Source organism: Ovis canadensis, chromosome 3 (assembly GCF_042477335.2).
Source record: "Ovis canadensis isolate MfBH-ARS-UI-01 breed Bighorn chromosome 3, ARS-UI_OviCan_v2, whole genome shotgun sequence".
Classification (NCBI taxonomy): Eukaryota; Metazoa; Chordata; class Mammalia; order Artiodactyla; family Bovidae; genus Ovis; species Ovis canadensis.
This window is the reverse complement of record NC_091247.1, coordinates 14,221,788-14,243,290: the sequence shown is the minus strand read 5'-3', so window position 1 is coordinate 14,243,290 and position 21,503 is coordinate 14,221,788. Positions and strand designations below refer to the sequence as shown.

At 56.8% G+C, this 21,503-nt stretch overlaps 1 protein-coding gene across 13 annotated transcripts in view; it reads left to right on the top strand.

The window, feature by feature from the left end:
- Positions 1-21,503, top strand: part of DAB2IP (DAB2 interacting protein) — a 210,505-nt gene that overhangs the window by 55,151 nt on the left and 133,851 nt on the right. For 4 of the 13 annotated variants that reach the window (XM_069582532.1, XM_069582529.1, XM_069582531.1 and 1 more), the window contains exon 1: positions 18,648-19,201. The exons of 7 other annotated variants lie outside the window; for them this stretch is intronic. In XM_069582532.1, coding sequence (XP_069438633.1) covers positions 19,078-19,201 — 124 coding nt within the window. In that variant the 5' untranslated portion in view covers positions 18,648-19,077. Of the gene's footprint in view, positions 1-18,647; positions 19,202-21,503 lie in introns of those variants that run through there. 2 more of the 13 variants (XM_069582536.1, XM_069582537.1) reach the window with 2 other exon arrangements.

The window sequence follows — 21,503 nt, the reverse complement described above, 5'->3', positions numbered from 1 at the left end:
AAGGACCTGATCTTGGTTTGACTTTGTAGAGAAGGTGGTATTGGACTTGAGCCTTGAGAATTTTGAAGTAAGAGACATGGGGAGAGGAACTAGCAGGAGCTAAGGCATGGAGACTGGACGGCTGGTGAAGGAGGAGGGAGGTGGTGGAAGGAGAAGAGAGAGGGTGACTGCAAGGCAATGAGCCCTGTGCCCATGCTGTTGGCCCAGGGAGCCCCAGTAAGGCTTTCAGTGGAGAGACGTGGTCAGGTGTGCGGTCTCCAGGCGCCGGTGGAGGGATGGTGGGGCTGGGGGCTGGGTGACCAGCAAGGAGACTGGGCAGTCACCTGGTAGGGGACGTGAAGACCTGAACTGAACCCAAACTGACTTGTCTCCTGGGGACAGAGCGGAAGTTGTCCCCGCTGTGGGATGAGGTGAGTGGAAGGTCCCTGAGACCTCAGGCGTTAGAGCCTGAAGTCAGCGTTTGAATCCTGGTTCTGTCTGTTACTGAGCTTCCCTGGGGACTCAGATGGTAAAGTATCTGCCTGCAATGTAGAGACCAGGATTTGATCTCTGGGTTGGGAAGATCCCCTGAAGAAGGAAGGCTACTCACTCCAGTATTCTTGCCTGGAGAAATCCTTGGACAGAGAGCCTGGGGCTACGGTCCATGGGGTTGCAAAGAGTCAGACACAACTGAGTGACTAACTGTTATTGGCTGTGTGGTCTCGCACACATCAATTACACCCTCTAAGATTCCTTTCCTCATCTGAGACCTTTGGTAATAATCCAGCCCACCTGGTGGGGTTGTCCTGAGCAGGACATGAGATGACACGTTTAAAGCCCAGCACAGTGCTATGCACAGAGGAAGCGGTGGACATGCTCTTACTATAAAAAGTTCTGTTATCTTTCTCCTGGGGACCTGTTGGATGGTAGGGGCCGCAGGGAGAAGAGAGGCCACGTCTGAGATTTCAGATCAGCACGGAGGCCTGGGCCAGGGAACCGGTGTCTGAGACCAGGTCCACTGCCCCGGCCTGGGCTCAGGTGACATCTTCCCTGTAGCCCCCGAGAGCTGGGGAGGTGCCCCTTCTCCTGTCTTCCCCTCCTCTGCCTAGCTGTCCCTCAGCCAAGGGACAGCTCTGGCCCCCCAAGTGTAGTCCCTCCAGGAAGGATCATGCCCCAATTTTGTATATTTCTGACACCTCTGTTGGTATCTGACCAAGTTCTTTCTGTCTGGGAGGTCCCAGGGGCCGAAAGATGTGGTGAACAAGAGGGGTGCTCAGAGAGTGATATTAGGAGACCCTTTTTGATTCCAAGCCCCAGAGCAGGAAGAATCTAGACCAGCATTCAGCCGGGAGCCCAGGACTCCATCTCCCCTCCACCCCCGACCCGTGGAAGCAGGGATATCTTAGGTAAGATGAGTGTTCGGGGAGACTGAGCTTCAGGGTCTTGGAATTGTATTCGCAGCTTCCCATGCTCACCCCAAACCTTCGCTGGGTCTCCTGCACCCCACGTGACTTCCCTCCCTCCTGGGTCCAAGGGTTCCAGTTTTCACCCCCTGAGTGATTGTGCCACCTTGGGCAGTGGGAGCTCGCTGACGCCCGAGAATAAATTCACCGTGTTTTGTAGAGCATGCGGAAGCACAGTTGCGGGAGGGGGGGAGGGTGGGGGGGGAGTGTTAATCTTCTTAATAAATTGTTCTCAGGTTGTACACTCCTAAACCCCTAGAAAATTCATGAGCATGCTGGGAATAGAGACCTCATCGGGGAGGTTTGACATGAACAACACAGTTAAATGCAGCAACTAAACTGGGTCAGGGAAGCCTCCGAGGCCCAGAGAGAGGGCATTCCGCTCTCCCGGCCCTCCCCGGGTCTGTAAATTAACTATGCGCACAAACAGGGCCCTGTCCTCTCTTGTCAGAGTGGGGCTTGTGTCTGGCAGGGCCTGTGCCCACTCACCCACCCCCACTCCCACCTTGGCTGCCAACGGAGTGCCTGGTGAAGCTTTTCAGCCTCTGTGCTTTGTTATTCTTGTGTCTCCAAAGCAAATTGGGTGTCCATTTCAGCAAGAGAGATGTAGGTTAGATAGGAGGACGAACTTCCTGGCTGACAGTGGGGTGGTGTGAAATCCCAGAATGGGCTGCTCAGGGAACTCTCTTCTTTAGGGATTTTAAGACCGGAGGAGGGCTCAGCAACCCACTCCAGTCTTCTCGTCTGGAGAATTCCATGGACGGAGGAGCCTGGCGGGCTACAGTCCATGGGGGTCACAGAGAGTCAGACTGCAGCGACTGAAGGACTGAGGACGTGACTGAAGAGACAGCACAGCACAAAGGCCTGGCAGGTTCTACCTCTCTACCCGCTTCTGCCATCTTGGGTGACTTACCACCTGCCTGGCCGAAGATGCCCAGTTGATTCCACACAGGGCCAACATCCTTTGAGCCCTAATCTTCACCATGGTCTAACCACGGTGGCATTTGGAAAAGGAAAGTCAAGTTGAGTCTCTGTGGTTCCCGGGCCACCACTAAACCTCAGTGGGTTTGTCCCTTTCCCAATACCATCTGCCTGTTGGAATCCTTCTCAAAGGATTCCTGGCTCAGATGCTGCCTCCTCCAGGAAGCCTTCCTCGATTTCTCCGTGCCCTGTCAGTCAGAACTAGCCTTGGGCCCTTGTCAGTGGGTCCCTATAGGAGGCCACACATCCCACCAGACTGCCAGCCCCTGGAGGACAGGGACTGTGTCAGAGCCCCCTGGGCCCCACACAGTGCTCCTCCCAGGATCTTGCCAGAACTTGCATGCATGCCAGCTCCTCGGAAGTGTGCCCCCCAGACCGCACCCCAGTGTGGGAGCTGAATGACCTGCCTTCCCAGGGTTGGCTGTGGGAATCCTGGAGTCTTGAACCCAGAGCAGATCGGGGACAAGAGGAGAGGCACAGGAGAGAGTCCCTGGCTCTGTCTTCGCCCCCTTCCTTGATTCTGACATTTCACATTTTTCGGTCCTTTTCCTCTGAGCCTGCTCTGAGCCCCCTGACTCTGCAGGTCTTTGGAGGCAGGTGAAGCAGCCCTCAGGTGTACCCGGGAGCCCCTCCCGGAGCCGCTGTGGCTCTGGGCGTCCCCTGCGCAGGGAAACGAGCCCCATCCCAGCACAAGCCTGGGCAGGCATGGTGGAGAGGTGAGCCGTTTGCAAGGGATGACGTGTAGGTCTGAGGCTGGGCGGGCAGTGGGGGTGAAGTTCGCTGTCAGCACCAGAGAAAGGAGTGGGGCGGGGCCTGGGGGAAGGGGAGGAGGCCTTTCTTCTGAGGAGAGCACCTCTGGGAGGTGTTCCTAGAGCCCACCTCGACCATGAGGGAAAGGGGAGGGTCTTGGTGTTCCAGCCCCAGGGGCAAACACAGAAAGGAAGCAGGTGGTGGAACAAGGGGAGAGGCAGTGGACAGGCTGATGGGCTGGGGAGCCCTTTCTACCCCCAGCACGTGGGCTTGGCTGCTCCCTGCTGACTTGGGGCTCAGAGTACCCCTCAGCCCCCTTGGCTGGAGTAGTTAGCCTGCTGCTACTGCTGTGTGTGTGTGTGTGTGTGTGTGTGTGAGGGAAGCTCATGGCCATTCACTGTGGTGTGGATCACTGCCTAGAGAGGTCGGACCTTGGCATGGAGCTGGCCAGACACGGCCAGTACCTGCCTCGGGAGGTCAGCAGGTGGAGAGAATGAGAGAGCCTTGAGACCCACAGGGTCATGGGGGCCTCTGGGCTATTTATTGGATGGCACTAATCCAGTGTCTAAAACTAATCCTGGACTCGGCGCAACTCTTCAGAGTTTTCCAAGCTCTTTCAGACCCACAGACTCATTTTGGCCTCTGGCGGCCTGGGAGGAAGTGAATTCCATCCCTGTTCCCAACCACAGGGAACATCAAGTTCTAGAGCAAACTTGGGAAGCGTCGGTGTGTGGCTAGCTAGGGGTGGACCCCGACCTGGAGCCCTGGTTTCTTTGGCAGTGGGTTCAGTGTGGGTTCCTGTAGGCGGGCTCGGAGATGGACTGAGGGAGGCAATGCTTTGCTGTCCAGAACACCCTGCCTGCGGGACAGAAGGCCACCTCAGAGAAGGGTTAGGATGAGGGGGCTGACACAGTGGAGGAGAGAGAGGCTCTGATGGGGTGTGTCTGGTGGGAGGGCTGGATGGACCTTGCCGGTGGGGTACTTTGGAGCCAGGCCCTAGGAAAGGCAGGGTATGCTGAAGCAAATAGTTTGGGGCCTGGGCTTGGAGGCCATCCAAACACAGGGTGCTTGCAAGTGAAGACAAGCAGACGGAAGCCCGGTCAGCTTGCAAAGGTTCAGCATCCCATGCCGGGCCAGGCTGGGACTCTGTGCAGGAGAGTCACCTTTCAAGAAGCCCACTGTGGAGGAGCCTGTGGGCAGTCTCATGCCCAGGGGTCATTTGGGGGCAAACTGTGGCTGCACCAGCCCCCTGACTGCACCTGGACAGAGATCACCTCTTCCCCAGCAGCCCTGTCCCTCTCTGTCCTCTTTCTCCTGGCCAGACTGCCTGCCCCCAGCCCCTGTGATTCTCCCTTTAGCATGAAAAAGAGAGAGACTTGCTTGTAAGGAGGGTAAAGGGACTGAGGGAGGGAAACAATCAGAGGAAGAGAGGTGGTTGCTACGGAAACTATAAAGTGGAAGCAGAAACTTTGAGGAGCGGGAGGGCAGAGGGACGCAGACCTAGTGCTTGAGGGCCAGGGGAGGGGGCTGGGGCCGGCTGGACTGGAAGGCCCCTCTCTGGCCAGCACCTCCCCACCCCCGTCCGCCAGCCGGGTAGCACTGGGCCTGCACGTCCAGGGAGCAGGAGGGCTGTCCGGTTGCTCCCAAGCCTGGGTGTGAGGTGCCTGGTTCCGGGGTGAGGTAAGCAGCTTGTAACCACAGGAGGAGCCCGTGTCTGGTGGCCATATCCCTTCATGGTTCAGAGCTGCCGGTCACACTTGGCCAGGAGCAGCCCAAGGGTTTCCTGCAGGTCTTTGCATGACGTCTCGTGCCAACGTCCTAACATGCCAGAGGGATGCAGCCCAGGACCGGACAGTTTACAAGGCAGCTTCCCACATGTTGCCTCATGCAAATCCCGTGACAGTGCTGGGAGGATGGTATTCCTATCAGACAGGCGGGGGGCGGGGAGCATGGATGATGAGGCCCAGAGAGGTTAAGGAACTTCGCCCGAGTCACACAGCTAAGGAACCCCAGGGGTGGGATCACAACCTCTGACCATAGGGTCTCGAGTGCTCACTGCCGCTCTGCCACTTTGTGGGTTTGGGTGGGTCTCTCCGGCTGGAGCTGTGTGCTCCCTGGGGCCTCCAGCCCCTTCTCATCCCTCACCCCAGGAGCAATTCCTCCGGGGCACTGCCCATTTCTTCCCTTACAAGCCCAGGGAAGTTGCTTCTCTCTGAGGCTTGATCTCCCATCTGTAAAATAGGCATAACAGCACTTTCTGCTCCTGTGGTGAGAGAGTTCAAGCCAAGCACTGGGTACAGAGCCAGCACAGAGGCTGTCCTCAGAAACCTCCGCTGGCTGCGTTGGAGACTGGCAAGCACCCAGTAGGGGGAGTCAAGGCTGGGAGGCAACCTCCCTGTATTTCAGAGACACTTCTTCATCTGTGAAACGGGTTTGATGGGTTCCTGTCTTGCCTGGGGAGTCGGAGAGGGAGATTAAGATCACGGCTGCGGAGCCTCTGGAAACCACTGAGGCTGGTTCGGGGAAGCACCAGAGTGTGCAGTCTGGTCCCCAAACTGGCCACTGGGCCCCAGTGGGCAACCGGACAGCTGAGCCTTCATTCTTGCTGCCAGGCTTTCCTGCCAGAAGGAGGGGGCGGGGAAGAGTTGGGCTCCTGCCCAGTTAGCCCTGAGTGTGAGGCTCAGACCTGCTCCAGGTTTGGGTCTGAAAAAGAGCCCTGAGAATTCCATGTGGCCTCGTGGGTCCACTCTCGCATCATGGAGCCAAGCCTTAGATTTCTCCCGGGAGAGGCCCCGGTGAGCCAAATGCATCCTTAAATGGCAGAAAGGCGGCACGCTGCATGTGAAAGATAATGGGGGAAATTTATTGAATGGGCTATAAATCACAGCATGAAAAGCACCGAAACCCATGGGAGGAGAATTAAAAAGTCCTGAGCTGTGCGACTTGTTTGGGGTGGAGGCCATGTGGCCCCATTTCACTGTGAGCCCGGGAGCTTCATAATGAACAGAGGCCCAGAAGTCTGGGGGCTCCAAAGTATCTTCCGTGTCCTCTGATTTCGGGGAAACATGATGGTGATGCCCTCCTGACCATGTCCTCCCCTTGATGGGCAGCAGCCATGTGACAGCGCCTGCCTGGGCACCGGGGTTATGACAGTGAGCCAGGCAGATGGGCCTCGACCCTTGGGGGAGCACTGTGCCAGGAGAGACAAATGTGAGATGAATCATCAAAAAAGAGATGTCACGGCACAATGTGGTGGGCTCCCTGCAGGAAAGGGGCAGGAGCCTGGAGAAAATGACTTGGGAAGCAGTCTGGGGAGGGAAGGGGGATGGACCTTCTGGAAACGAAGAGTGAGTGGGAGTAGACCAGGTGGCTGGGAGTAGGGAGGGGGAGCGGTGGGAGGGGTGGATGAGCCAGAAAGGGTGTCCAAAGACCAGTAAGGCCAAGGTGTCTGGGAGAGAGGGCTGTTTTTAAAATGCTCGCTTCAGCTGCTTTGTGGAAAATAGATTCAGGAGGGTAAGGCTGGATTTGTGTGTGTGCGTGGTTGGGGGGTGGGGTGCAGTCAGGGGCTGTGAGAGTCCCCAGAGCTAGAGATGGCGGTGACCTGGATGCAGATAGTGACAGCGGAGATGAGTGGGGTGGACAGACTCAAGCTAGAATGTGGAGCTGGCAAGAATCCGCTTCAGAGTCCTGTGTCCTAGGAGTGGGAATAGTGGGAGCAAAGCCAGGAAGAAAAGAAGTTGGGGCAGGGGCTGGGGTCATTGTGGCCGAGGAGGGGGAGGTATTGGGAGTGCTGAGCGGTGACACTGAGGAGGGGTCTGGGGCAGCACCCGCTGACCCCCACCCCCACTGGGACTGGAAGCCAACGTCCCAGGCTTTTTGCTACAGGACACCTTTTTACAAATGGCTCTGTCTTCTTGCTGTCTAGAAAGGGGCTGACAGGTGAATTACCTGGGGACAGGTAAGGGGAGGCCATCTGTGGCAGCACAGGGTCACTATTAGGAGCCAGGCTGCTTGAGATCGAGTCTTGGCTGCTTTCTGTGCCAGTAAAATGCGAGAGGAAGAGTGGCTGCCTCTTAGGATTGGGATAAGGACTCACTGAATTAATATGGCCCAGCAGAGACTAAGTGACTGCCATGGGGTTAATAACTGTGTCCTGTGTGACCTTAGGCAAGGCTCTTCCCTCTCTGGGCCTTGATTTCTCTGGGCTGGTCTTTGCAAACACTCAGGGCAAGGCTCTCTAATCTCATTGTGCCAGCAGTGTCCAGCTCCAGCTCTATCTCCAGCTCTAAGCTGGCAGTGGTGCCTCTGATGGGACCACGTTCCTTCCAGCCTGTAAGAAGACACCAGGCCTATCGGGGCTGTAAGAGGATATTTTAATCAGCCCAAAACCTGGTGAGGTCAAAGGGCACAGAGACCAGGACAAAGGGAGCCAGTCAGGGCTACTGCCTGGCCTGAAATGACCTGCTGGGCTGCAGAATCTAGACTGGATTTGGGGTGCCCAGGGAGGGAGGTGGAAGCTGGGAGCTTCACTGTGGGATGGGGACAAACTGTCCTCTGTTCTTAGCCTCAGTTTGCCTGTCTGCATTGTGAGCCTGGGGTTCCCAGGTGGCTCAGCAGTGAAGAATCCACCTACCGATGCAGGAGAAGCAGGTTTGATCCCTGGGTCAGAAGATCCCCTGGAGAAGGACGTGGCAACCCACTCCAGAACTCTTGTCTGAGAAATCCCATGGACAGAGGAGAAGAGTCGGACACAACTCAGCAACTAAACAACAACAACAGCAGCAATCCTTGCCTGCCTGCCACACACAGGTGCTGAGGAAGGCAACAGGCTGCAGTTAGTGAAAGGATGCTAACCCAGCTGCTAGAGTTCCAGAAGCCTCCACATGGGGCCGGGGGCACTGAGGGAGAGAGAGCAGTAGGTAGACTAGTATGGGACCTACCCTTACACTGCACCACCCCCTGCTGGTTAAAATGCAGATTCCTGGGCTCTTCCCAGGCCAGCTAAACCTGACCCTCGCCGCTGGGCTGGGCACCTGCATTTTGACATGCCCCCCAGGGGACTGAAAACGCCTTGAAGTCTGAGAGCTGAGCTTCTGCTCACCCCCCTTCCCACCCAATGGGGATGGGGCACCGAGGGGGTGGGCTTGTCTAAGTCCCTCAGCAGACCAGGACCCTGTGCCAGGCCCCACTGGGGCCCTCGGGGAGCACACCCTGGGAGCCCTGGGTTGGGCCTCCCCACGGTCCCTCCTGTCAGGGTCAAGAAGTGCTTTTTTCCCAGGGCCTGCAGCCCGGTAGGGGGCAGCACCGGCCAGCACCTCCCGAGGGCTCCAGGCTGCTCTGTGGGTCTGGCCTTGGCAGGGCTTGGAAGGAGTCCCCGCCATAGGGCATGCTTGGGAAGGCAGGTCTGGACATGCACAGGAGGCTGCATAAGGGGGGTGGGTACGAGAGAGAGAGTGCCAGCAGGACACACGAAACACGAAGTCAGAGGGACTGGGTCTGGAAATCCCTGAAACTGCCCTGCTGTTTGCTGGGGCAGAGGCCACAGGGCAAGGGAAGGCCGTGGGGTCAGAGGGGCTGTGTTGAGACCCCTGTAACCCAGACTGCCTCCCCAGGGCTGTCAGTGGGACCAGGGTCAAATCAGGACCCCTCCCTCTGTCCTCTGGGCTGTCTAATAAAGGTCAGCGAGAGGTCAGCCCACCCCCTCCTCCAAGCCCTGGCATTTTAGCCAGGAGAGTGCAGGAGTGGGACTGAAGCCCAAACACGCATCCCAGCCCTCCAGGTGTGCCTGTAACACCTTCATTTGCTATTGGAAACAGGGAGTAGCTGGGGGCGTCTGGGTGACCTTGGGCAAGTGCCAGGCCCTCTGAGCCATGCTTACAGAGGGGGTGCACACTAGATCCCTGAAGGTCTTCTGCACGTTCAGCCTTTCTGAGGACAGGGATGCAGTTCAGTAGTGAGCTCCCTGTCATCCAAGGTATGCTAGATGAGGCTGCTTGAGATTTGCTTCTTCCTAGGCCTTTGCCGGGCTTCCTAGGTGGCATTAGTGGTAAAAAGAATCTGCCTGCCAATGCAGGAGACGCAGGAGACGTGGGCTCAATCCCTGAGTTGGGAAGATCCCCTGGAGGAGGGCATGGCAACCCACTCGAGTTCTTGCCAGGAAAATCCCATGGACAGCAGAGGTGGACACGATTGAAGCACCTGAGCAGAGCACAGGCCTTTGCCTGAGGTCCTGGACAGCCCTCCCCACCCCAACACACACACACTGTGCTAATCATTAATTACCAGGAGAGACCCACCTGGGGAAAGGGGCGGGTTCCTAACCATGGCGGGGAACAGGGCACCGATTTCCAGGATGACCTTGAACTTGTTTTCCTTGGCTCCAGACTTTCAGCTACTTCCTGACTGAGCAGGCACAGAAATTCTAGGACTCCAGCCCTGCCTCCTCTCCCGTGGTGGAATTTCCAGTCAAAATGGGATTCCTTGGGTAGGGGCAGAGCCGCATTGTTCTCACTCAAGGGGAGCTGAGGGGTGACAGGTTGCAGAAGCTGCATTTAATTCTCACTCCAGATTCCAGCAATGGGCTGGGTGGGATCTCCAGGAAAAGCCATTAAGTGCGAGAACCATGGCTCTGGCACAGCCTGCCCCTCCTCTAACACCTGCTGGGGCTCCTGTTTCTGTTCCAGATTGAGGACAGAAGCCCTTAGTGTCATTGTGCAAGGGATCTGAAAGACCCCCCAGACAACTCCATTTTCTAGGAAAGGGAACTGGGCCTATGAATGGGAAGGGCCTCGCTCAAAGGCACACAGCAAAGCAAAGGCTTCATTCCTTCATTTCTTCATTTCTTCTGCCAGCTCCTGCCTAGAGTCAGGACTTCCATCCGGACCTCCCAACCAGTCCCAGGCTGCTGTGAGTGAAAGTCGCTCAGTCGCGTCCTGACTCTTTGCACCCTCATGGACTATACAGTCTATGGAATTCTCCAGGCCAGAATAGAGGAGCCTATATGGGTAGCCTATCCCTTCTCCAGCAGATCTTCCCGACCCAGGAATCAAACTGGGGTCTCCTGCATTGGAGGCAGATTCTTTACCAACTGAGCTATCAGGGAAACCCCAAGAAATAAAGAGTGGTTTTATAATAGCCAAAGACGAGTTTTCTCCCCACAAATTTAAAACATGCCCAGACTGCTGCTTGATAGTAAATTCTGCAGCCCATTGTGTCCAATCCATGTGGAGGGGACCCAGGCCCAGAGAGGCGAAGTACCTTGTCCTTGGCTCCCTTCTTAGAAAGAGTGGTGGCTCTGAGCCCAGCTCCCCTTGCTCTTCTCATTCATCAGCTGTTTTCTGAGCACTGCTGTATGCACTGGGGACATGCCTGGGACAGGGCTAAGGAGGCCCCTGCCCTCATTAAAGTTTGGGGAAAGACAATTAGTGAACAGCCGAATGCTCAGATAAGATGGTTTCAGGAAGTGATAAGTTGAAGAAAATAAAACAAGGCAGTGGGATCGGGTGTGGGGGTTGGGGCAGAGGTACTTGAGATACGCTGGCAGGGATGTGACATTTGAGCTGAGGCCTGAATGGCAGGAAGGAGCTGACATCTGAAGGTCTGAGGTTAGAGTGTGAGACAGTGGAACAGCATGTGTAAAAGCCCTGAGGTGGGGCCACGTACTTCCCATTCAAGGGTTGGATGGGTATCCAGTCTTGTCTAGCACCATCTTAGCCAGTGGTCCCTCAAGAAAGCTGCTAGGAAACTTCGAATTCTCCCACTGTAGTTCACAGGCATCTAGCCTAGCCCTAGATTGAAGAAAAAGACTGAAGGTAGGAAAGGAAGATTGGGAAAGATTGAAGGCAGGAGGAGAAGGGGATGACAGAGGATAAGACGGTTGGATGGCATCACCGACTCAATGGACAAGAGTTAGTTTGGGGAATTGGTGATGGACAGGGAAGCCTGACGTGCTGCAGTCCATGGGGTTGCAAAGAGTCCGACACGACTGAGTGACTGAACTGAGCCTAGCCCCACCCTGCAGGCCTGCTGAATGGGGCCAGCCTCTCCTTTCAGTTGCAGAGTGAGGATCAGAGAGGGCTGTGACTCACTCAAAGTCATGCAGCCACACAGGAGGCCTGGAGTCCTGATCCTCTGCCTCCCCAGCCAGAGTTCCCTCCTTACCAGTCTATTTCTCCCCTCTGGCGGGGCTGCCTGGGCCTCATCCCTCCTTGGATCTATCTCCCATCTCTTCTCTCTACTCTCACCCTTATACACCCCATAGAGTGGCCTCACAGTTCTGTATGCTGCCCCCAGTATATGCCTTGCTGTTTCCCATCTTTGAGTCTTTGCTCATGTTGCCAACCCCTCTAAGAATATACTCCTCTGCTCTCTATTCTAACTCCTACTCAGCCTTCTAGCTTAGTCCCAATGACTCTTCCTCCAGGCAGTCTTTCAGGATTTCTCCCTCCTCCACCTCTACTCAGTGCTGATTCCAGATCAGATGGGCTCAGCCAATTTTCCCACGCTGCCACCATCTCCCCCAGTCATTATTACTGAGAGCCTGCTCTGGGCCAGTTAATGTGCTGACCAGATCTGACTGTCCTGCTCTCAAGGAACCCACAGATTGCTGAGAAATAATAAAATAGCCTAGAGGGGCAGATGTCAGCCAGTTTGTCCACAGGGCTTTGATTCACTATGCTATTTGACCCTCTGCTGCTGCTGCTAAGTCACTTCAGTCGTGTCCGACTCTGTGCGACCCCATAGACAGCAGACCGTCAGGCTCCCCCCTCCCTGGGGTTCTCCAGGCAAGAACTCTGGAGTGGGTTGCCATTTCCTTCTCCAGTGCACGAAAGTGAAGTTCTCTATAACCCCACAAAGTTTAAGTATCATCATGCCCATTCCGTAGTTGAGGAAACAGGCACAGAGAGGTAAAGGTACTAAGCTGAAGTCACACAGCCAAGAAGTGCTGGTTCCTCACTCCAAATCCCATACTCCTGCAGCTCCCTGCTGAGATGGGAGCCCCCTAGAAGCTGGCTACTGGGAGGGTTCATCTGTCCTCCTCAGTGGGATCTGCAAGGATGGCACAAGACCCCTCCCCTCCCCCTGGAACCCAGGCCAGTGCCAGCCACGAAGTGGTTCACAGATGACTAGGCAGGCCTGCCTGGAAAGGGAGGGGACTCTCTGACCTCACCCTGGGACCATATGCCACCCCCTCCTGTTGCCCAGTGGGTGCGGAGCTGTCTGGGCCCATCAGCTGGAAGGGGCAGAAGGAGGCCTGAGACCTGGAGCCTCGGCTCCAGGCTGGGCAGGGAGAAGGAGGAGCCATGGGTCCACCTGGAGCTTGGCAGCGTTTTTGGGTCAGGGCAGGAGAGGAAGTATGCAGAGAGAGCCGCTCTGGGCCTGGCCATCTGGGCTGAAATGCTGGCTGCTGGGGTGGGGGTGAGAAGGAGGGGCTGAGGCTGGGGCCTGGAGAGCGAGTCCTCTCCTCCCCTGGATACAGACTTGGAAGCTCGAGCTGCGGAGCAGTGGGAGTGGAGGCCGGGCACCTGTGGGCAGAATGCATCAGGCATCTGGGAGGCATAGTCCAGGTCATTGAGAGGGAAAGGGGGGTCTTGGCATCGCTGTTTAAGCCCCAAGGTGGACTAAGCCCCAGCTCCCATGTGTGACCTCAGGGGAGTCCCTCCCTCCCATGGCCTCATTGCCCCATCTGCGGGGAGTGATCGTGCTCCACCCTGACTGCGGGGGTGGAATGGGCCATCAGACCCTCCATGTGTGGAGAATTGATGCCAGATCCCAGCTTGTGACGAATTAAAGGCAGGCTTCTCCTGGCAAGTGGCTGTCCACAGCTTCTGCAGTTCCATCACCTGCTCTGAGGTTTCCTTCTAACCCCGACCTTCCAGGATATATGACAGGCTGTTGACATGTACAAAAGAGATGTGTCCTCTTCTCTGGGCTTCTGGAGGGCGGGAGGAAACACCTAGGTGATGGTTTGGGACTGGAGGAAATTTCTAGATCCCAATGGGACCCATGGAGGTGGATTAGCAGAGATAACTTGTCTTAACATGTGACACCTGGGGCCCAGAGATGTCAAGGGACTTTCTTGGAGTCACACAGGGCCCAAAGAATCACAGTGACCCTACCCACTGGCCTTTCACCCCCTCAGAGCTCTGCCTCTCCCAAGGGCTCAGCCCAGTTCTGGATGACTTGATTTCAAAAAAACATGCACAGTACCCGAGGCCCTATCTGTGTGTGTTCCAATATCCATGCTTGATTGGTCCCCTAGTTCTGCCTATGTTGAGCAGGGCAGGGCCATCTAAGCCTGGGGTCATCATAGCCCTGACTGGGCCATTTTTTATGAAGGATGTCATTAACTTTGTTAATGGCTTTAGGGAGGAAGTCCAGAGGCTGGTGGAGGTGGTGGACAGCTGGTTCGGCCTCAAGCACTTGAGCGTGACCTCTCAGGCTTGTTTGCCCCTCCTGCCATGTTGGTGATACCCTCCCCCTTCTGAATGAAGGTCCTACTCATGGTCCAGCCTTATTCCCGGATGAACAGTGGACACAGGAAGCCGTCATTGCCTGTCAGACAGGCTGCCTCCTGGGGCAGAGACCTGTGACCTCAACCATGAATTTCCCCCACAGCGCCCCCTTCCCTACCCTGCCCAGGGCTCCAGCGACTCAGAGATTGGGACCGGCCTGGGAGGCGGATGTATGCAGGGCTGCCTGGCTGGGGACTTCCCCAGGTCACTACTGCGCACCCTCGTCCCGACAGGAAATCTGACAGGTCTGAGCCCTCCAGACACCCATTGTGCGGAGCCTGGCGTGGGCTCCAGTGTTTCCCCTGTCAGGATTCCATCCCTTCTTGCCTCCTCCTTGCCTAAGCTGGTTTTTAAGGAAAGTTCCAGGCTGTTGCCCCTCCTCCATCTCGGCATAAAGTCCTGCTCAATCTTAAGACCTTTGCTCTTTCCAGCCTGCCTGAGTTCACATCCTGATTCCTAGTGCAAGCTGTGTGACCTTAGGGGAATTACTTACCCTCTCTGTGCCACCAATATTTTCTGTAAAATGAAGGTGATAATGAGCTATGCAAATGAGATAATGTGCATAGCTCAAGTAGTCAGTAAGTGCTGAATACAGTTTATTGCTATTAAATCCAAGCTTCACCCTCAGACAAACTTGTAGTCTTCCTGTGTTAAAGGTCTCTGGCTCTGGTTCCCTCCAGGCGTGAGCATCTCTCCTCCCTGAGTGGAATCCAGTGTGAGATCATGTTTATTGTTGCTGTTGTTTACTGCACAACATGGCCCTTCTGAAAAGACCAGGCCCTCCGGCTTTGCTGCGTGCTGTGCTCCATCGCTTCACACGTGTCTGAGTCTTTGTGACCCCATGGACTGTAGCCTGCCAGGCTGCTCTCTCCGTGGGATTCTCCAGGCAAGAATACTGGGGTGGGTTTCCATATCCTCCTCCAGGGGATCTTCCCGACCCAGGGACTGAACCCACATCTCTTACGTCTCCTGCGTTGGCAGGCAGGTTCTTTACCACTAGCGCCACCTGGGAAGCCCGTTAGTTGAAGAAATGAGTGATACGCGGGAGGAAACACAGTCCCGGATGGGCAATTTAAGGCTTTCCAGGGGGTAATTCTGATTGTATGCTGTGTTCTCCTTCCTCACCCGACTGTAAATCTGACAGCCCAGTAAGATGTGAGGCTGCACTGGGCTGGCCCTTCCCTGCCTCTGAGCCCACCTGACCCAGCCCTGGCTTGGCCTGTGCTTGACCTGGACTTCCAGCCCAGCAGGATGCTATTCCCCTCCAGACCACTGGATCCTGATGGTGCTGTGCCCACATGGGGAATTCTTCATGTCCGTCCTTCTCTGGTCTTCTCCTCTGTCCTCACTCTTCAAACCTGACGGGTGGGGTGTGGCTAGGGTGGAGAGTGTCAGGTTGCTTTGATGAGGTGATGTCTGAGCTGGGTCCTGAGGGGTGAGGAGAATTCGCCAGGTGGGAGCAGAAGGGAGACCTTCATGGCAGCCATGTGGCCATCAGGGCAGAGGCTGGAGCCTTTGGAAGCTGAGAGCAGATAGATCAGAGTGTCTGGCATGGGTTGGTGTGCAGAGGGAGGAGGCTGGCTGCTTTGTGACAGCTTGGTCCTTTGTGGTCCTCTGGGAGTTCACCTTTGGGGGCTTTTGAGGGATGATGAAGGTGATGTGCAGTCAGGTTGGATCTAACTTAACTAGCTCCCATCCCCTTGCCTGGCACTTAATAAACATGCAGATTTCCAGGCTTCATCCAGACCCACTGAATCAAGCGTCTTGGAGGAACCTCAGAAATACACGTTTAACTAGCTAGGCCATTTGGGAGCCGGAGGCAATGGAGGCTGCAGCCTTGAACACCACCCAAAACAGCATGTGGGGCAGTAGAAGCTGGGCCTGTTCAGGAGACCCTTTGGAGGCAGGACTGTGGTGGGAGAGCCAGACCACTGAGGGACTAGAGCCTGCAGGGCCCCTGGCTCACCGGTCGGAAGGGTCTGGGGAGCCCTTGCTGGCCAGGGCTTCCCCCTGAAGGAAGGTCTGTGGCAGGAAGTGGTGGTGGTATGACGGGGGGCATTTTTAGGTGCCCCCCTCCAGTCTGGGCAGTCTCCGGAAAGCAGCTGCTTCTGTTTGAAGGGAAGAGGCCACAGGGGCAGCGGGTGGGGGTGGGTGGCTTACTCCACAGCAGGATTGATTCCAGATGCTCTGCTCGGTGTGCAGGGAGCAGGCTTTGTCTGCCTGGGGGTCCTGGACCTCCTCTCTCACCTCCCACCCTGCCCCTCCCCTACTCAGCCCCCCAGCTGGTATCTTCTTGGTACTCCTCTCAGGCCCGAGGAGATGTTCAGCTTGGATGCCTGGCAATGCCCACTCCATCCCAAGGCCAGAAATGCAAAAGCTCCTCCCTCCCTGAGGCAGATAGGTTAGGAGTCTGTAACTTCTCCTTGTAGGCAGGGAAACGGAGGCACAGAGATGGACTTGAGAGCCCAGGCATAAGCAGAGTTGATGCCAGACCTTTGGAGCCCAGCTGTGTTTACATGTTAGATCCTGAAGTCCCCCCTCAGCACACACTCTTCTAAATCTGCTAGTTGGGGGTCCCAGACCGAGATCCACTCGTCCCAGCCCTAATTAGCTTGATCACTTGATCAGTCTCTCCTCTCTTTCAGGAAAGCTAGAACCTGGCTAGAACCTGGGAATTCCTGTTTTGGGGGGAAACTGGCCAAATGACTTTGCCCCCATCCTGAGCTGGACCTCCTGGGAGTCCTCCTCCCGTCAAAACTAGTGGGCCTGGCTGCAGAAGTTATTCATTCTGGAAATGCCAAGGTGTGGGTAGGTGGCTGCAGGAGCCCCAGAAGAGTGGGAAGGGTCCAAACTGGATGTCCTGGAGGAGGCTTTAGAATCCAGCGCAGCTCTCCATGGAAGATAGTATTGCTCTACCCAGGGGCCTCTGCATTTGTAAAAGAGGCTCCTGGTAATGTGTGCTATTGCAAATGAGCAGTGCTTAGCCAAAGGAGGCTAATGGGGTCCTTGCAGCCCTTGTGGTTTCCCATCTTCCCCAGGGATTGGCCAGAGCTCTGAGGAGAGGGGCCAGGAGAGTTGATGGCTTCTGACAACCCAGACAGGGTTCGGAGGAGCAATACCCCTTCGGCCCCTCCCCCCTGGTCCTGGGAAGGCGCCTGGCTTCCAGCTGTGATCCAGGCTTCTCCTGACCTGGGGGCCCTCCCCCTGGCTGAGGGAGCAAGGGAGGGGGTCTCCTCTGTGAGGTGCAAAACCTGGTCTGGATTCCCACCGATCGCCCCACCCCCTCCAGGGCCCCACCTTTTCAGCTGTGCTGGAGGAAGCCGTCCAGACTACCTCAGGCCCCCCACGTGACTCTCCCACCAGCACACCCCTAGGATTACTTGTCAGAGTCCCGTCTGAGGTCCTTTGTCTCTGTCACTGAGGCAGGTACCTCTCCCTGCCAGGGCCTCAGTTTCCCCTTCTGTACTTGAGGGGTTGGAGCTTAGGCAGATGGTTATGAGAATAATTTTATAAATAAATGCTGCTGCAGAGGCAAGGGTGTAGAAAGAGATACTCCCACAAATGGCCAGGGTGGCCAGGGAAGCCTGCAGGAGGTGGGCCGTAGAATGATGGAGTTTGGCCAAGCAGAGAAAAGTCAATAGGGGGCCAGTCCCTTCTGTGTGTGTGTGTGTGTGTGTGTGTGTGTGTGTGTGTGTGTGTGTGTGTTAAGTTGCTTCAGTCGTGTCTGACTCTTTGCAACCCCATGGACTGTAGTCTGCCAGGCTCCTCTGCCCATGGGATTCTCCAGGCAAGAATACTGGAATGGGTTGCCACCTCCCCCTGCAGGGGTTCCTCCTGACCCAGGGATGGGACCCGAGTCTCTTATGAGTAAAGAGGTGTGAGAAGCAGGGGAGGAACAGAGGTGAGGCTGGGGTGGTTTGAGGGGTGCTAGATCTCTGGAGGCTCAAATACCAAAGAAGCTTCTTTGCGCTTGTGGCTTTGGGACTCTGGGGAGCTATGGATGGCTCTTCAGCTGGGCAATGCCCGACTTGAAGGCTTTCAGCAGGACGCCATAGAGGGAGCCTCAGTTTCCATCCCTACAGTGGGGTAGGGATGGTGCTGCCCTGTCCGCAGCCCTGCCAGAACTGCTATAAATGCCCAGCGGGGGAGACCTCACAGCATCTGAGGTGTTTCACTTGGGAGAGGGTTTAGATCAAAGGCTGCCCTTGAGGCTCAGCTGGTAAAGAATCCGCCTGCAATGCGGGAGACTTGGGTTGGGAAGATCCCCTGGAGAAGAAAAAGGCTACCCACTCCAGTGTTCTGGCCTGGAGAATTCCATGGACTATACAGTCCATGGGGTCGCAAAGAGTCAGACATGACTGAGCGACTTTCACTTTCACTTTAAATCAAAGGGACAAATGTTCAGATTTGGCAAAGCCCCCACGGATACATAGGTGTTCATTCTGTTCTCTCTAGATTTTGTGCGCTTGAAATACCCACCCTAATTGTAAATATATAAAAGTCATACATATATCAAACGGAACGATTTTTAAAAGCACAGGTGAATGTCCTGCCTGAAGTGAAGTGAAGTGTTAGCTGCTCAGTCTGCCCGACTCGCTGTGGCCCCATGGTCTATAGCCCTCCAGGCTCCTCTGTCCATGGGATTCTCCAGGCAAGAACACCAGAGTGGGTAGCCATGCCCTTCTCCAGGGGATTTTCCCAGACCAGGGATCGAACCCGCATCTCCTGCATCCGCAGGAGGATTCTTTACCGTTTGAGCCGCAAGAGAAGGCTGTTCTCTTCTCAGCCATTTCTGCCTGGCAGGGCCCCTGGTGTATCGGGGGATATGTTTGTGGGACGGTGCTCAGCCCAGGGAGCCTGGTGTAGAAACCAACCCTGCGGCATCGGCCTCATTCGAACCCCAATCGAAGGTGACCAGTTCGAGAACAGGGTGCCCTCCCGGTCGCCTCGGGTGCGCCCCGCCCCGTGCGGGGAGAGAGCGCGCGCACGCGGGTGCCTGTACCCTCCGGCAGAGTGGGGCGCCGCGGGCTCCCAGAGGTCCGGCCTCAAGCTCTCAGGGCCGATGACCCTCCCGGGGACCCGCCCGGGGTCCCAGGCACTCCGGCCCGCCTGGCCCCGCCGACTCCAGGCCGGGATTTCTCCCGCACTGACTTTCCGGGCCGGTGCCAGCCCGGCCTCCCGGTCCCCGGCCCCCGCTGCGGGGCCGGCTGCTCCGCGGAGGGCGGGAGCGGGAGGAGGAGTTTGCGCGACTTTGTGGGGCAGCCTTGGCCTCGGCGGCGGCCGCAGCGGCGCGCGGAAGAACGCGGGGACGCCCGCCGGGCTGGCCGGAGCGGGCGATGGGGCCCGTGTGAGCGCGCCCAGGCCCGGCCCGGTGCCCGGCGGGCGGCAGCATGTCCGCGGGCGGCGGCGCCAGGAAGAGCACCGGGAGGCCCTCCTACTACTACCGGCTGCTCAGGCGACCCCGGCTGCAGCGACAGAGGAGCCGCTCCCGCAGCCGGACTCGGCCCGCCAGGGGTAGGCTCCACCCCGACTCCTGACCCCCGGGTCCTCTCTAGCGCCCGGCTTGGCACCGGGTGCCCTGGGGTGCCTGGGACCCCAGGTCCTCCTGCTGTCGATTTACCCCGACCCTCTCACTCGCCCCCTGTGGTTGCCCCCGTGTCTACTTGTTCCTCATTCCCCAGCTTCTCCCCATCCACCACGCTGGGGGTGGGGGGTCGGGGATGGGGGAAACTGAGGCTTGAGGGTCTCCTCTTGCCAAGGGCAGGCAAAGTGGAGATCACAGTTCAGCTTCTTGCCTCTGACCCTCAGTTTGGACCTCTGCGCCTCAGTTTGTTCAGTAGCGGTGGGGGGGGGGGGGATGGAGTCACCCTGAGGGGTTCTGGCTCAGGTTCTGGCTCTCCCCAGGCTCACAGGACCCTGTCCTCTCAGCCTACCCTCTCTCCAGCCCCCATCGTGGCTCCTCTGGGACTTAACCAGGACTCCACCATCTCTTGGGTGGAGGGACACATGGGTGGAACTCCGGTGGTCCTATTCCGGGGGTCCTTGGCTCCAAAGGAGTGGTGGCTTGTAACATCTGTCCAGGACATCTCTGAGTGGGTGGGCCAGGGTGGGGGCCACCTCCTTTGAAAGGAGTTTCTCTCTTTCAAGGCCAGGAGGCAGGACACGGAGGGGGAGGTGCGAGCAGCATTTTCTTTTTCCAGTAACAGGATCCTCAGCTGGAAAGGCGTGTGATCCAGGGGGCTGGGTGGGGGCCGGGACTTCCTTCCCTGGCTGGGTAGAAGGGAGTGGGGAGGCCCCCTGGAAGGAGGAGGCCTTCAAAAGGGCCCTGCGTAGGTCGGAGTCCCTGGCAGAGGCTCAGGCCCACGGAGGTGCCCATGGGTGGGAGGAAGGTGGGTGGGGGAGTTGGGAGCACCTAATGGATACCTGGGCTGTGTTTACACCATCAGGTTATCTTGGGAATCCGGAAGGCTGGCCTGGTGCCCAGCCTGACCCAGAGCAGTTTGAGCAAATCTGTGCTTGGCATCTGGTCAAGTGCCCCCTGCTCTGGGCTCTGGTTTTGTGGCCTGGACCCTGTAACTGTGGTTGCCCGGAACCTCAGTTTTCTCGTCAGTGAGAGGATAAGTCAGGCAGGCAGGCAGTACAAGTTCATCTGCCTCGCCAGGAATGGAGAAGACTTTTCCCACAGTCAGGGCTCAGCAGCAATGTACGGGGCTTCCTCAGGAAGTGGTGAGTTCCCCGTGCGTGGAAGGGTTCAAGCTGAGGCTGGGAATGCATATGCGCGTGTATTCTGGGAAGTCAGTCTTCAAGCGTCTCCCAAGGGTTGTGATCTCCTCCCCCTTGCCTTCCTTGAAGAGGTCCCTGACTGCTCCCTCCCTCCAACCTGGCCCTGGGCCACCAGAGGTCTGGGCTCAAGCACTGTGAGGTTGGGCAAGGTTTGTCCCTTTTCTCAGCTTCCTGGGCTGTCAAAGGGGGCTGGGAGTACATGGAAGATTTGGGGAGAAATGGGTTCAGGTTGTGAGAAGCAGGAGCTGTACAGATGCCCCGGCAAGCTCAGGGCACCTCCTGCACCCACCCTACCCCTGCCTCATGCCCTCTGTGAACTTCCCTTCACTCTTGACCTCAGTTCAGCTCTAGCCCCGGAGGCACAGAGAGGATCAGAAGCTCCCCCTCCTGCTTAGCCAACTGAGCAGGAGACAATCAATGCATGTCTGGCCATTGCCTGAGCCCCAGCTCCCAGGCTCGCTAGTGTGGGAGCCCCAGCCAAGCACCCAGCTTGCAGGCAGGCGGGAGGAGACTGTTCCTGAACAGAGGTTATGTCTGCGGAAATCAGGGAGAACTTCCCAGAGCAGGTGACATTTGGACCGGGTCTCACCACCTGGCGAGAGTTTCCTTTGGCAGAGGGAGTGGCTGAGTCAGATGGGAGTTCAAGCCCGAGGTCTGCACAAAGCCATCCTTTGGCCAGTTACCTCTCAGCCTCAGTGGCCTTGTCTGGTAAATGGAGGTGATGATGGCAGGGTTGTTTAAGGACTGAGGGCAGGAAATATTGGGCTGGCCAAAAAACTTGTTCGGGTTTTTCCATAAGATGTGATGGGAAAACCCAAATGAACTTTTTGGCCAACGCATACATGGAAAGCTAGAAGCCTGTGCTGCTTGGGACTTGGGCCACAATTGATGTGGTGTGAGCTGTGGATGTCCTTACTCTGGACAGAGCAGCAGTCCTTATCCTTATAGAGCAGAGTAAGTAAGGATGTCCTTACTCTGGACAGAGTGCAAAGACGGGGAGTTGGAAAATGTCTTGGTATGGTGGCTGAGGTGG